The sequence below is a fragment of the Alosa sapidissima genome, chromosome 12 (assembly GCF_018492685.1).
Source record: "Alosa sapidissima isolate fAloSap1 chromosome 12, fAloSap1.pri, whole genome shotgun sequence".
NCBI lineage: Eukaryota > Metazoa > Chordata > Actinopteri > Clupeiformes > Clupeidae > Alosa > Alosa sapidissima.
In genome coordinates this window covers 34,842,289-34,859,287 of record NC_055968.1, presented here as the reverse complement: position 1 = coordinate 34,859,287, position 16,999 = coordinate 34,842,289, and the positions used below count along the sequence as shown (strand labels likewise).

Genomic DNA, 16,999 nt, shown 5'->3' with positions numbered 1-16,999 from the left:
GTGTCAAGGACAGTGGCAACCGTAAGTCTTTCCTCCTTTTTACCAAATATAATTACTTAAGTTTTTTCTTTGTTCAGCTGAAGAAAATTTTGAGACATCCAGGTGTTGATTTGTTCTATACACTGACACAGAGACTCAAGGGGACCATAGTCGTTTGGTGACCGAGCTAAGTAAATGTGTGTCATCTGCATAGCTATGATATGAAATCAAATTATTTTGGATGATTTGTCCAAGTGGGAGCATATAGAGGTTGAATAATAGTGGCCCCAAGATCGACCCCTGGGGAACACCACAAGTCAAGGACATTGGTGTTGAGGTACAGTTTCCAATGGCAACAAAGAAACTCCTTTCTTGTAGATATGATTTCAGCCAGTTGATTACTATGCCTGTAAATCCAACCCAGTGTTCTAGTCTGGGTAATAAAATATTGTGATCAACAGTGTCAAATGCTGCACTAGGACCTTAGGGCACTAGGACTGATGTTTTACCCAAATCTGTATTGAGGCGTATGCCATTGAAAACCTTGATGAGAGCTGTTTCAGTGCTGTGATTTGCCCGAAAACCTGACTGAAAGTAATCAAAATACCCATTTTGATGTTAGGAAGGTGGTTAGTTGATTAAAGACTACTTTTTCAATAAATTTGCCAATAAAGGTTAGATCGGATATGGGCCTGTAATTGTTTAGCATGAAGGCATCCAGGTTATTCTTCTTGAGAAGTGGCTTTACAACAGCTGTTTTCAGTGACTTAGAAAAAATGCCAGACAGCAGTGATGAATTTACCATGCGAAGGACATCTGCTGCTATAAGGTGAAAAACAGTTTTAAAGAAATTGGTTGGCAGAATGTCTAAGCCACATGTGGAAGAGCTGAGCTTCTGTACCGTTTTTTCAAGTGTGTCGTGGTCCATCAAGCTGAACTCTGACATCAAGTTAAGTTTCCCTCTATTTGTGGCTGGAAGTTCCGGATGTTGAATTGGTAATTGAGTAGATATGTTGAGTCTGATTTTGTCAATTTTACCTTTGAAAAAAGATGAGAACTCATTGCATTTATTAATTGAGAGAAGTTAACTTATTTGTTAGATTTGTTAACTTATCAACAGTTGAAAATAGAACACGAGTGTTATTTGAACTTCTACTGATGATGTTAGAAAAGAAAGACTGTCTTGCTTTGCATATTTCAGAGTTATATGTGCGGAGCATCTCTTTATGGATTTCATAGTGGATCAGAAGGTTTTATCCCTTCTCTTTGCCAATGTGGCCATGCAACTCCTTGCATGGCCATTGCCAAAAAGAAGGGAGATGATGGACATCAGACATGTGGTCAGCCTTGATGGAGTGTGGCGTGCACATTACCACACGGGAGCAACTCAAGTCTCCAGCCGACGCCCTCAGGAACACAATGAGTTACTGGCCAGAGGTCACCTCGGGGACACTGTCCTCTCTCAGAACACACAGGCGATCCTCAGGTGATCCTCCACGGCCGTGTCTATTTGTGCGAGTTGTGCTCGGGGGATTTGTGTGATAATGAACATGTATCAGCCAGGATCACGCACACGCCTGCCTATTCAAAACACACTGACATGTATCAGCCTGGATCACACACACGCCTGCCTATTCAAACCCACTGCTCTTGCACACTTGCATCAGCCCGGATCACACACACGCCTGCCTATTCAAACCCACTGCTCTTGCACACTTGCATCAGCCCGGATCACACACACGCCTGCCTATTCAAACCCACTGCACCCACTGCCTATTCAAACCCACTGCAAACCCACTGCTCTTGCACACTTGCATCAGCCCTTATTGCATCAGCCAGAGAGCAGCACATGCACATGCACGGACACAGTAAAACAAGATAATAAGGGGGAAAAAGGGGGAATCACAGGAGACGTCATCAGGACAGAATGAGTTTATTACTGCAGACACCCGTCACTTGTGTGACCGAGGTCAGCTGTGGAATGCGGTTGCTTAGCTGGTTGCCTGAATTCATAAAGACATTAGAGCTACTCCCTAAGCTTCTCCCACCATGAACAAACACAGATAAGCACGCTCATACATGCGCACAAACACACACACACACCCACAGACACAAGCATGCACACACACAGCACTCACGCACAAACACACACACAAACGCACGCATGCGCGCACACACATGCACACACCGCACGTGCACCCATACAGACCCGCGCACACACACACACACACACACACACACACAAACACACGCACACACACGGACACGTGTGTGTGACTCATCCCAAAGACCTTTGTGCTGACCAGACCTGTAGATTTCAGATGAATCACGAGTTTGGACTTGTGTGCCTGTTCCATTAACATGCTTTAGTCATACTGCTTTGTGCTGCTCAGTGCTGCTACACCTCTGCTTTGTGCTGCTCAGTGCTGCTACACCTCTGCTTTGGTCAGTGCTGAGCTACACCTCTGCTTTGGTCAGTGCTGAGCTACACCTCTGCTTTGGTCAGTGCTGAGCTACACCTCTGCTTTGGTCAGTGCTAAGCTACACCTCTGCTTTGTGCCCTCAGTGCTGAGCTACACCTCTGCTTTGGTCAGTGCTAAGCTACACCTCTGCTTTGGTCAGTGCTGAGCTACACCTCTGCTTTGGTCAGTGCTAAGCTACACCTCTGCTTTGGTCAGTGCTGAGCTACACCTCTGCTTTGGTCAGTGCTGAGCTACACCTCTGCTTTGGTCAGTGCTAAGCTACACCTCTGCTTTGGTCAGTGCTGAGCTACACCTCTGCTTTGGTCAGTGCTGAGCTACACCTCTGCTTTGTGCTGCTCAGTGCTGAGCTACACCTCTGCAAACGCACTGCAGGGGGTCCCTGTGATGACTGGCACTGCCTTCCAACACTCCCTACATCTATCAGAACACAACAACAGTGCTGAAATAAACAACATGGCCTCGGCAGACATGCAGGTAAACAAGATTAAGCAGGAGTGAAATCTACAAAGGATTCATTTTTTTAATTTACTATGAACTGCAAAGAACTACTTCAACATCAAAACACTACAGATACTGTACCATTGCACTATGATGTCTGTGAGGTGACAGCAGAGCTCAAACAGATTGTGATATAATACTGTAATACACTCTGTGACACTGAGACATGCTGTAATAGACTAACCCAATGTGCTGCGTGATAGTGTGGGGCACTAGTCTATCTGAAGCCCTGGCAGTGAGGGCGAAGAGACAAGCCATTAGCCCAGCGGGGGGTGAGCCCACATGACATGAGCCTCTTGCAGGTGTGCAGCGGAGTTTCTCTCTCCTCTCCCCCTCTCTTCTCTATCCCTCTCTCCTCCCCCCCTCTCTATCCCTCTCTCCCTCTCTCTTTCCTCTCTATTCCTCTCTCTTTCTCCTTTCCCCCTCTCCTCTCTATCCCTCTCTCCTCTCCCCCTCTCCTCTCTATCCCTCTCTCTTTCCTCTCTCTCCTTTCCCCCTCTCCTCTTTCTCCTCTCTATCCCTCTCTCCTCTCTCTCTTTCTCCTCTCTATCCCTCTCTCCTCTCCTCCACTGTAGGCTCCTCATCTCTTTCTCTGTGATTATGGAGACGACGCTGAGCTGAGATGAGCACAGGGACCCAATCATGGAGGTATTATATATAACTTGAGAGAGTGACTAAGTCCCGCCCCCATTCATATCAATGGCCCATGCTAGGCTAGCTACTTCAGCCAAAAAAGCATGAAATTGACCGCAGCCATCTTTACGAAAATGGCGTTTCATGGGTGTTCGTTTCCGGCACCAGCTAGAATTAGCCTATTAGATTCCATGTTACAGACAGAGACAACGTAAGGTACAACGGTATGTCGTTGATGAAGATTGGACATTCCCTCAGAGGAAAAGAAGTTGTTCGGGAACGCTTCACCTCGTTATAAGCGCAATTCATTTAATTGGTTGGGATGACATTTTGGGAATGGTGGTAAAGTTTGCCCTGTCTCTGAAGTCCTGGGATATTTAATGTGATGTTCATATGTGATAATAAACTATGCAAATCAATATTGTGTCACTTTAGGCTTCACAAATAATGATCCCTAAATACTATATTTGGACAGGTTGTAGGCCTATTACGCAATAGGCTATCCAACGAAAATGACTATTAATTAAGTAGACATGGTATGTAGGAAACGTGTGTATAGCTGGGATTTTTGCTGCACCCACTGTGAATTTGCAGCTTGTTAAGCCTATGCTACATTTGCAGGCAGACGAAATGAAGCCAATGCAAGTTAAACTTCCGATAGAAGCGCACATCCCTCGGGTATTGTGGTTCGAGCAGGGATAGAGTCTGCAACTGTTGTTGGACATTTGGCTTTTGCCTCGACTGGCAGCCTGAACATTTAAATCAAATGCATAGCCTAATCATGTCAATGTTGCAAGAAAGCAAACAAAATAAGTCATTGACATTTGTTTCGTTTTAAATCACTTGGGGAGACATAGGTTACATGATCCAGACGTTGCGTTCTACAGAACTACAGCCTGTGCGTTTAAAAATAGTATTCATACACAACGCAATGAGGATTTACTTTCCTCTAGAAGCTATCAAAAGGGACTTAATTATGCTATGGAGGGGTGTATTCAAAACTTTAGAATACATACAAGGTGACAAGCAGTTGTGGCGAGTAGCCGTGCAAATCACCGTGCAAATCCCACTGACGTTAATGCTAGCTAGCTAGCTAGTGGAAGATTGATACTAAGATATGTTAGGTTACGTTAATATTTGATGTAGTAAGAATATAGTAGTTGGTTAATGAGCATTTTCATCTTGGGATTTAACAGGGAACCTGTGCCCACGTTGTTGGCTTAGCCTACATTACGTCGAGCTGTTGCAAACGCGAGAGACGTCCTGTAGGCTACTGTTAATGAAAATATACCCCGTTTTCTAGCCTCTCGGGGTACCGGCTATCAGTATTACACATCCCCCATGCAAAACGTTTGACCATGGTTATCCGTCGGGGTTTTTTGAGTTAATAAACTCCATAAATAACCATTAATTTATAATTTCATGCCTGCTCCCTGTTGTTTCCTATGGAGTTGTCCGAGCTGATGTCCGAGTCCTGTTGAGGCTGGACTGTCATTGGCTCATCAGCGTTCTAAGGGTGGCGCTTAGCAACAGGTCAATTATACAGCACAGGGACCCAATTATACAGCACTGGGACCCAATTATACAGCACAGGGACCCAATCATACAGCACAGGGACCCAATTATACAGCACAGGGACCCAATTATACAGCACTGGGACTCATCTCTAGTGTTCTAGGATGGGGGGGAATGCTTCAAGGGTTATTATGGCCAGTGTTCAGACCAGGTTTAGAGTGATGGAAGCACGAAGCAAGAGTTCTCTTAGGAATTCTTACTTGGTGTTACACTGTAGTTAATGATGCATACACACAATGCAATGCGCTAACCTGCGGCATTCCTCCCTCTACTACTGGTATGTTGAGCAAGACGAGAGAAGAGCTGTCTGGAGACCACAGACAACAGAGCGTGCGCGCACACACACACACACACACACACTCACACACTCACATTCACCACCACACAGCGAAAGAGCAGTCTTAGCTTTTCATCTACTCCTGACATGTCTTGTGGTGTAAAATAAATACAGTAAGTAAGTAAGTAAGAAAAGTAAGTAAGAGAGTAAATGGCTTTTAGAAACTAATGAGGGGCTTTGTAAACACAAACAATTATCACGATCAGGGATACTATTTATGTTTCAAAAAGCAAAAATGTTGATCTAAGACTGCAATCTAAAATGTGCCTGGTTGATTAAGGTGACCCAAAAACAAACCAAAACAAAACCAAACCAAAAACAAGCCTCAGTTGACAAAGGGGAGAAAAACAAGTGTGTCCATCTGGGCTGTAATACGGATAACACCCAGAACAACACCTGACCACACACTCTCCGCCACAGCACCCGCCTGCACATAATGACCCTTGGAGACGCCGCTGAGCCTCGGGGCAGTGGGGGACCCGCTGGGGAACGCAGCCCATCCCATAATAAACAGGTGATAGCGGCGGCAGAGTGTGGCGACAGGCTCGGAGCCAGCTGGAGGACTCAGCACAGAGTCGTGATGTCCGGCCCACTACCGTCTCCACGGCGCAGCGACTCACGGCAGGCGCCTCCCCTCCCTCCCCGGCCGCTCCCCGATAACCGCGCCGTGGGCAGGACCAAGACAGGACAAGACTGGGCAATTTGCTGCTCTCGTCAGAGATAAAAAAACAGCAGGTCAAGGAGACATAATGGCTCATTAGCAGATGCCTTTATTCAGGCCAGCGTGTTAATGAAAACAGACCGTGAAAAGACATGATTTTAGAATATTCATATAATCGTATAATCATATAATCTTGTCAGCTTGGTAATAAATTGCTGTGAAATTTCACAGACACTGTGAAGGCTACAGCGTGAATGTCCATCTCACCTGCCCATAAAACCTTGTCCACACTCTAGGCCTGCAACATCACTGCCTGTATTCAGCGTTACAGAAGGAGTTTTATTTTCCATCAACTACTTCACTGTCAGCAGATGACTGCAACATTTTTCACTGAAAAAGTTGGTAAAATAAGTGCTCAGTTTGATGTTCCTATAAGGAGGGCTTTGCCTTGTGTTAGTATGACCGCATCATTGGACTCTTTCTCTCCTCTTGATGAAGAAGCAGTCTCTCAATTGCTTCAGCAAAGTCGTCCAACAACATGCCCATTAGATCCTGTCCCGTCCACTGTTATCAGTCTATCTCACCCGCTGTTCTACCAGCAATCACACATGTATTTAATGCTTCACTCAGTTCTGGAATAGTTCCTTATTCTTTTAAACAGGCTAGGGTTACACCTCTGCTAAAGAAAAGTAATCCAACTTAATCCAACTGAGGTGAAGAACTACAGGCCTGTCTCCCTTCTTCCTTTCTTGTCAAAGGTTTTGGAGAAAGTGGTCTTCAAGCAAGTTTGTGACTTTCTTCATCAGAATAATCTACTAGACCCTATGCAGTCTGGTTTCAAGAGTGATCATTCTACTGAAACTGCATTTCTGTCTGTGACTGAAGCATTGAGAGTAGCTAAGTCCTCTGCTCAGTCATCAGTATTAATTCTACTAGCAGCCTTTGATACTGTTAACCATGACATTCTCCTATCTATACTATCTGAACTGGGAATTTCTGGAAAAGCTCTTGATTGGTTTGAATCTTACCTTACAGGGCGTTCTTTCAACGTGTCTTGGCAGGGACAGGTATCTAAGTCTCATGACCTCACCACAGGTGTGCCTCAGGGATCAGTATTAGGACCCTTGCTTTTCTCTATTTACACCACTTCCTTAGGTGATACCATTCGCTCCCATGGATTTGACTATCACTGTTATGCAGACAACACTCAACTTGTCTTTCCCACCTGGTGACTCTAGTGTTTCCCACCAGATTTCTGCATGCCTTAAGGATATTTCAGCCTGGATGAAAGATCGGCACCTTCAGCTTAATCTCTCAAAAACAGAGTTTTTGGTGTTTCCAGCTAAAACAGCTATTCCCCAACAGATTAACATCCAGCTTTGTAATTGATGACCGACTTAACTTCTCTGAGCATATATCTTCTATTGCAAAATCATGTCGGTTTATGCTTTACAACATTAGGAAGATCAGACCTTATCTGACACAAGATTCCACACAACTTCTTGTTCAGACCATGGTCATCTCTAATCTGGACTATTGTAATTCACTAGCTGTCTTACCCGCTTGTGTAACAAGATCATTACAGCTGATTCAGAATGCTGGAGCACGCCTGGTCTTCAATCAGCCAAAGAGGACACATGTAACTCCTCTCCTAGTTACTCTCCATTGGCTCCCTATAGTAGCCAGAATTTAATTTAAATCTCTCACTTTGGCCTATAGGACACTAACTGGATCTGCTCCTAGTTATTTTAATTTAATAATCAAGCCTTACATCCCCAACCACCCACTGCGGTCTTCTGGTGAGCGTCTATTGTGTCGACCAGTCATGAAAACTGGGTCTAATTCCAGACTCTTTTCTTCAGTGGTTCCATGTTGGTGGAATGAATTGCCCAGTGCTCTCCGTTCCTGTGGTAGTTTTGGGTCGTTTAAGAGGGGTCTAAAGACATTCCTATTCAACTTATACTTAGTTGTTTAAGCGCTTATGTGTTATGGTTTGTATAATGTTTTATTTCAATTGGGCTGTTAATTATTTGACATTATTGTTTATTATTGATATTCTCCTTAATGTAGTCTTAGCATGTCATTGTTTTTATATTATTGATTGAATGGACATTATTGTTTTATTATTGCCTTTCCCCTTTTTTACATTGCTTTTTATTAGGCTATTGCTTGAATTGATATTATTGTGTATTATAACTATTCTCCTTATTATATTTGACCTACATTCTAATCTGTTCCCTGTTCAATTTTAAATATTATTATGTTGTTTGTATTTATGTGTCGCTTTGGACAAAGGCGTCTGCTAAAACCATAACCATAACCATAACCATTTTGATTTGTATTTCTAAACAAAGCAAAGCTGTGGGCTTATCACAGGTAGACCAGATGACCGCAAGACAGAGTGTATACTACCCAAGGTTTGCAGGGTTATTAATAGTACTTACTAAAGCATCTTCATCATACCCATCCTCCTCCTCTAATGGCTTTATCTAGCGGCCGTTCCCCCTCATCCCCACTCAACCAGCCGCTAGCCCAGCATCCTCCACAGCTAACCTGGGGCTCTCCTGGCATGGTGTGGCACTGAGCGCTGAAACCAGGCGTCAGTGTGTGTGTGTGTGTGTGTGTGTGAGTGTGTGTGTGTGTGTGTGTGAGTGTGAGTGTGAGTGCATGTGTGAGTGTGCGTGAGTGTGTGTGCGGCTGTGTGTGTGTGCGTGTGTGTGTGTGCGTGTGTGTGAGTGTGCGCGTGTGTGTGAGTGTGCGCGTATGTGTGTGTGTGTGGCGAGAGTGGGCATAGTTCCTGAGCGCCACAGCAGGGGGTGGAGTGGTGTTGGGGTTGGTGTGTGTGTTGGGGGGGGGGGGGGGCACACAAGGCTCTTGTGCTCTGTAAACACAAATCAATGATCTCCTGGGGCGCTGGGGGGGGGGGGGTTGATGGAGCAGGAGGGGGGCACAGCAGACAGGTAGGGAGCCGATACGGGCAGTCCTTACTACCTCAACTCAGACATAATTAAAGAGCCTCAGAGTTACCTAACAGCATCAGGAGAGAGAGGGGGGGAGAGGAGAGAGAGGGGGATAGAGAGAGAGAGGAGAGAGAGAGAGGTAAGAGAGAAATGAGAGAGGGAGAGAGAGAGGTAAGAGAGAAATGAGAGAGGGAGAGGAAAGAGAGAGGAGGGAGAGGGGGGCTGATGGGTAAACAGACGCTCTGGCAGAGGTAGCTTTTGGCGGAGGCATCAGCTCAGCTGAGAGGCGACACGACACGACCACAGAAGGGGGGGGGGGGGGGGTGGTGTCCTACGTGACTCTTCAATTATTTCTCAAAATGATTCTGCCTGGTTTCTGAGCAGCCTGAGAAAAAAGACCTTTCAAGCGGAATCTAATTGAACTCAGACAGGAGGGATGATGAGGGATGTGTTTAATAAGGTTCAACAAGAAACTAATGCAGAATTAAAAGCAGAAGAAAGATGTTACCAACTGCAACTGCATCATTTTGGATCAGATCCAGGGTGGATTTCAGTCAGATGCGAGGGGCTACGGGGGCTAACACGGTTCAGATCCGGGGCAACTACGGTTCAGATCTGGGATAGAATTTAGGCGCACCTGGTTAAGGGTCAGGGACAAGTCAGGTACAGGTAGGTCCGGACATGCAGTCCAGACATGGCTATTACTCAACCACCATTCTGTGTGTTTGAACACTCATGTGTCTTGCATTTAAGCGACGCATTCCTTCACTCTCAGTGGGGAAGAAAAACACTCACTATAAACAGCGCCAAATGGTCCACTGATTAGAGCTGCTATATTCACTGCTCCACCTTGGCTGTGTATATTGACTCACCAGCTGTCATGAGATTTAAAAAGAAAGACAGATAGGCACATACATACAAGTAAATAAATAAGTAAATAAATATTTAAAAAAATAAATTGAAGCAGAAAGCAGTGAGTCATGACAGTACTCCTACCTTCCCCCAGACATGATTGAACGCCATTGAAAAACTCAATGCCAAACAATCAGCTTCCAACAGACTTTCATGTGTTCTTTACAAAGCACAGCTACGTGCTACAGTTTTAAACAAGGAATCAGTTCTGAGAGAGCTAAACATTGCCTCAAGGTCGCTCTTAACAGGGACTAGTTTTGTTTTAAAAACCTGTCTCACGGGAGAGCGGTGTGGGCAAACCAGAAAATGGCTTTGCTTGAAAATGAGAATTCTGTTATTTTTGTACTATTCATGCCACATACATAAACATAGCAACCTTCTTTCAGCATAGATGTTTGATAGCCTAGATGTTTAGGTGAAAAGAGATATCTCATCTCAAAAACTGAATTAATTACCGAAAAGTCCATGGGCATGTCCATTTGTCTCAGTGGTCAGAAGGACACAATGATTAGTTTATAAATGCTACCACAACAAACCAGTATGGCTCCTGTGCTTTGACAGCGCTGAATGAACACAGGGAATGGGCCTGCGGCGAAATAGCAGCCTATCAGAGCCTAGTGAACAACAAACACCTGATAAGCACGTCCTCATCAGACTGATATGGGCAGCCTATGATGTATTGCCTGCGTGTATTAAGAACGGAGGGAGTTAATGTAGTGCGTATGAAAGGTAAACAAAGTCTACTGTAAGCGGCTAACTTTATTAGTTTAGAATTAATATGGTGTAGGGTTCATCAAACAAGTACAAATGCCGTGGTGAGTACCTTGCATTGTACTGCATATCAAATCAACTAATAGTTTCGATGCAAACATGTACTGTATTTCATAAGTGGTAAATGACGATACCGTTTTGGAAACGAGGATGGCCAAGACATTCGAGGCTTTTTGAGTCCGGGTCGGAGCTTTTCAATGGTCCTGTTGCGGCTCAGGTAGCGTTCGGTGTCTGAGTGATACCGCTGCTTGATTCGGATGTGAGTCCGGGGCTGTCGCCACAAGTGTTTCGGCGGTTTCGCGAGACCAGCCGTCTCTCGGCTCAAAGCGGTACAATCCATTTCAGATAGGCTACTGTTCAGCTCTCCCTTTGCAAAATGAAATGTATTCGCTGTCCTTGACAGATGACTTTATTCTGTTAACGCGGTAGTTCTCTTCGACGAAAATTGTTATTTGTTGCCGCTTTGAAAGTTTTATCTCCGAGCTCGGACAGTTCTGAAAAAAGGATGCTGAGCTGTCCACAGGGTGCAGTGCTGAAACGCGATAGAGCCTTCGGAACCACGAAAGTTGTGAGAAACAACTGTCAATCTATCATGTCCTTATATATCAAAATGGTGCTATGAAAAAAAAACGGAAGATGAGCGTTCAAACAAGCTGTCCAGTGTTGTCAGAATCTCCTCCATGATCCACCAGCGAACATTTCCATCTCAAACAATCACTTGCATGTCGGTGTAAAGACACAGCAAAAAAAATAATCTATCCACCATTATTTTGTCGAGGGAAAGGATACTGTGGGATGATAAAAACACGTTAGTGTCCGGAGTATACCAGGGCAGAAATAAATAGGAGCTTGCGTGAGTGCGGAGCGCAGAGAGTGAGTGCGCTCGCCGGCGGGAAGCGGTGAGTAGGCTAGACCAGGAAACCTGGCCGCGCTGTTCGGGAAAGCCACCAGCGGGCCAACTACAACATGTACACGAAATGACGTGAATGTGTGAATCTTATTACATCATCCATCCAGAGTCTACCCATCAGAATATGATCCGTTTTGTTTTATTGCTTTAATATCCATGGCCAACTAATATAAAAATGTAGTCTCTTTTTATTTGTATAAATAGGTAACTGTTATCATTTCATTGCAGCATCACTAAAGGATATATACTACACAGGAATATACTACACATTTGCTTGTAACAAACAACCACTATGTGTTTTAAAACATTTAGAAAAAAAGATTTACATTCAGACATCTTATTTTCATAACTTCTTAGGTCAGCAACCTCAACATCTGGATGGATGGCTTGGATTCAGATGTGATATGGATCCATCTGATTTGTGACAGACCTCGGATGGATGGATGGCCTGGATTCAGATGTGATATGGATCCATCTGATTTGGGACAGACCTCGGACGAATCCGGCCCACAGTTGTCTGTCGTCTGAGCGGAAACCACAACTCACCGCCTTGCCGACCTTTCAGCCGACATCCCATCAACATTCATGTGAGTGAGAAGGGATCCAAGGCCATTAGCGCGGTCCATTGTGCGTGTGTGTGTGTGTGTGTGTGAATATTATTGTAAGGCCATTAGCGCGGTCCATTGTGCGTGTGTGTGTGTGTGAATATTATTGGAATTCAAAACTGCAGCCTAATGGCAGATGGTGGCACTTCCACTAATGAAAAGACGAGGAATAGATCTCACCTGACCTCTGACCTCTGACCTGTGGGCACAAACGACCTGCCCGCGCCTCACCTGACCTCTGGGCACAAACGACCTGCCCGCGCCTCACCTGACCTCTGACCTCTGGGCACAAACGACCTGCCCGCGCCTCACCTGACCTCTGACCTCTGGGCACAAACGACCTGCCCGCGGCGGCCGATAAAGGAGTTACCTTCCCAGAAAGACAGTTAGTCACTGAAGAATGCTACCACACACACATACACACACGCGCGCACACACACACACATTCACACACACACACATGAAGGCCCTGGACTATGGTATAGGAATCACATATGAAGGCCCTGGACTATGGTATAGGAATCACATATGAAGGCCCTGGACAGGGCTATAGCAACCAAACCAGACACACACACACACTCTCTCTCTCTCTCTCTCTACATCAAGTGTCAAGTTGAGACACAACAGGGACAGCAGACAGTAAAGATGTCTGATCCCTCTTGTCATGCATAAACGTGCAATTCACACAAAGGACACACTATATCAGCTGTTTACCTGCTCACAAAGACGCAGAAGTAATGACGGTATTGTACTCATCAACCTCTCTGGATATGATCCTCCATGGCTCTTTGAGAACAACTTCTGTTCTGTGTATGATATGACGGTTCCGGGGAATGGTCCAACAATTGTAACACGCTCGTAAAAAGGGTTTTGTGAACTACGTAGGTGTACAATGTTGGCCCATGTCCGTTTGTCTAGGATGGTGTGTATGTGTGTGTGTGGGTGGGTGCGTGTGTGTGCATAACTGACCCTAGCTGGCTCTTGTCTGGGATGTGTGTGTGTGTGTGTGTGTGTGTGTGTGTGTGTGTGTGTGTGTGTGTGTGCGTGTGTGTGCATAACTGACCCAAGCTGGCTCGTGTCTGGGATGGTGTGTGCGTGTGTGTGTGTGTGTGCATAACTGACCCGAGCTGGCTCGTGTCTGGGATGGTGTGTCTGGGATGGTGTGTGTGTGTGTGTGTGTGTGTGTGTGTGTGTGTGTGTGTGTGTGTGTGTGTGTGTGTGTGTGTGTGCATAACTGACCCTAGCTGGCTCGTGTCTGGGATGGTGTGTGTGTGTGTGTGTGTGTGTGTGCATAACTGACCCTAGCTGGCTCGTGTCTGGGATGGTGTGGGATGGTGTGTGTGTGTGTATGTGTGTGTGTGTGTGTGTGTGTGTGTGTGTGTGTGTGCATAACTGACCCTAGCTGGCTCGTGTCTGGGATGGTGTGTGTGTGTGTGTGTGCATAACTGACCCTAGCTGGCTCGTGTCTGGGATGGTGTGGGATGGTGTGGGTGTGTGTGTGTGTGTGTGTGTGTGTGTGTGTGTGTGTGTGTGTGTGTGTGCATAACTGACCCTAGCTGGCTCGTGTCTGGGATGGTGTCCAGGCCCTGGTTGTCCATGACGAGGGCGGCCTTGTAGATGGCCTCCAGGTGCGGCAGGTACATCCTGCGGGCCTCCATGGCGGAGTGGCGCCGGCTGAGGGGCGGCAGGTGGACGGGGCCAGAGAACCTCCGGCGCACGGCGTAGCTGGGGTCCGGCCACCCCGTCCCCAGGGACTCACGCCGTCTCTGCAGGGAGCACAGCCACAGGCTGGGTCAGGCACACACTCATGTCACACACACACACACACTCATATCACACACACACACACACTCATGTCACACACACATACACTCATATCACACACACACACACTCATGTCACACACACACACAAGCACACTCGTATCACACACACACACTCTCACACACTCATATAACACACACACACTCATATCACACACACACACACAGCTCCTCGGCTAGATCTACTGCTCATCACCACGACACCTGATGAGTTATGAATTCAAACACCGTCAAGTCCTGCAAATATAGCAAACTGAATGTATGAAATGCACAAGACAGTAAGAGTACACCCCTCTGGTACCGCTATTTGTCCCTGGTGGTCTTTTTGTCATTTTCTGACATTAAATACTTGTGCTGCTCTGATCAAAAATATTTTTTTCACAAATGAAGTTTGATTGCATGGAGAAAATAGAACACGGAGTCACTGGCAAACTGGGATAGGATGTGTGTGAGGGGATTTTCTGGCAAACTGGGATAGGATATGTGTGAGGGGATTTTCTAGCTTTAATTACCCATGGCAGAATAGCAAAGGAGAAAATTAATACAAAGAAAACAAACCAACGGGAGATCATTAAGGACCAGAACATAAAACAAAACAAATTGTGACAAATTTGGTGTACAAGAAAGAAAAAGCACAGCAGGTTCCAGATTATGTTTTCAGTGATTATCCCGCCTGATTGGGTTTCAGCTCAGTCCTCTCTAAGATGGCCATAATCATCTTAATCATCCTATCATGAGGACATATCTTCATCTGAATCTGAGGAAAAATCCAACCTCAGCAAATTTATTCTGAGAAAAAGGAAAATCTCATGAATATATATATATTTTTTAAACAAAAACACGTTGCTCACAATTATTGAAAAATTACTGAAAGAGTGTCTGTGAACTTTCAGAAGTAGTTCATGACTTTCTTTTGCGTTAAATCCCCTAGTCATTTTTCAACATTGGAAAGACAAGAGAATACACTAAATTTAAATAAAAATAAAGTGTGTTGCATTTGTGAGTCAGGGAATGGCTGTACAAATTAGGTACTTTGTTGAAAATGCCCATATTTACAGCTAAAACAATGATTAAAATGTTTTAATCAACTGTAAATGTGACACACATGCTTGGAAAAAGACCCATGGTTATCTTGCCCCCACGCACTGTATGGAGGATGGTAAGATAGGCAAAAAAACCCATAAGAACCACTGTTGGAGAGTTACAGAAAAATGTATCATCTTGGGGTCACCACGTCCCCCCCAAAAATCTTCAAAAGTGACCTCACTGCTAATAGATTATTTAGAGGGCATGCCAGGTAAAAAGCCTGTCCAGTCATTTAATTACAGATGTAAACAGCTGGAGTTACTGAATGGTACAGTGACTTTGTCTGGAAGTGTGGTCTATTGTAAGATGAAATGAAAATTGCGCTCTTTGGCAAGAAGCACACACACTTTGGGTGTGTTTGGCATACATAGAAGAATGACTATACTGAAAAGAACCCCATGCCTAATGAGAATTATGGTGGAGGGGCTGTGCTATTGTGGGGCTGTTTTTATTCCCAAAGGCCTTGGGAACCTAATTAAGGTGCACGGTATCATGAACCCCAAGAAAATCCTGAACATTTTCAAAGGAAATCTGTCAATCTCTGCCAAGACACTAAAAGTGGGTCATGATTGGATGATTCATCAGGTTTACTAAAAAATAAACTCAAGCTCCAGCCATTGCCATCTCAGTCCCCTGATCTAAACTTCAGTGTTTCCCATACATTGACTTATTTGTGGCGGCCCACCACAATATCAACGTTGACCACCACACAATGATTTTCCTGGTTGTACTAAATTGTGCTTAAATCTGGTTAGAATCATAACCGTGCTGCACTAATTTGTTAAAAACTGTTGCATTCGAGTTAATTCTGCAAACCTACCACCACAAATAGAATTCAATTCTGTGGGAAACACTGAACTTCATAGAAAAACAGTGGGGTGAATCAAAGAGTAGAATGCACAAATGTGGACCTAGGAATCTGGGGGAATTTTCTAAAGATGAATGGTCTTGCCTTGCTTTGTATTTTTCAACTTTATGGGGTGTCATAGGAGAATATCACAAGCCGTTTTATTGGCAAAGGGCTTGTATTTAAGCAGGGGTGCCAATAATTGTGAGTGACGTGTTTTTGTTAAAAATATTTATTTCTTTATGAGATTTTCCTTTTTCTCAAAATAAAATTGCTTCCCTTCAAGGTTGGATATCTCCTCATTGTTTTCATTGTGAAATTACAATGAATCACCAGAGAATTTGTTATACCTGATTTTAGTCAACTTTAGCACAGGTGCCAATAATTCTGAAGGGTACTGTAACCAACGTTGGATCCTTCAAAACATAAACCACTTTTCAAATAGCTTTGCAATGTTTTGGCCTGGCCAGGACTGTGAGTGTCACTGTCTCTAGGATTCTGCGGACAAATCTTGCACTCAGTGAGAGAAGGAGAAGACCATGAAATAGTGTTTCAGTTTTCACAGAAACAAAACAGAAGCTCAGCGCTCTCTGCCACCTCCGCGCCACCACACGGGTCCCTACTGGCACACTGGCACACTGGCATGAGCTACGGTAGGACCCAGGAGAGCAGCTCCATTCGGAACGGATCAGTGCCAACTCTGGGCCGAGCCCAAGCCAGCGTCAGCTGCTCCCCAGACCCAGCCAAGGCCCGGCTCTGAGGGAGGCGTGGGTCTGACCGAGTTCCCATCTGCTGTGCGGTGAAACCAATAATGCCCTCTGACCACGGTGTGCAGAAACACAAGACACACTTCAGCTTCCTGATACGTTTTCTCTCACTGACAGACTGAAGTGGGACGGCAAACACAACAAAAATGAGC

The 16,999-nt window shown here is 45.1% G+C and overlaps 1 protein-coding gene across 4 annotated transcripts in view; it reads right to left on the bottom strand.

Annotated features, from left to right (window-relative positions):
- The window catches only part of pde4cb (phosphodiesterase 4C, cAMP-specific b), a 93,884-nt gene that overhangs the window by 72,604 nt on the left and 4,281 nt on the right, over positions 1-16,999 (bottom strand). For 3 of the 4 annotated variants that reach the window (XM_042056309.1, XM_042056307.1, XM_042056308.1), the window contains exon 3: positions 13,876-14,090. In XM_042056309.1, coding sequence (XP_041912243.1) covers positions 13,876-14,090 — 215 coding nt within the window. Of the gene's footprint in view, positions 1-10,943; positions 11,738-13,875; positions 14,091-16,999 lie in introns of those variants that run through there. The other variant, XM_042056310.1, reaches the window with a different exon arrangement.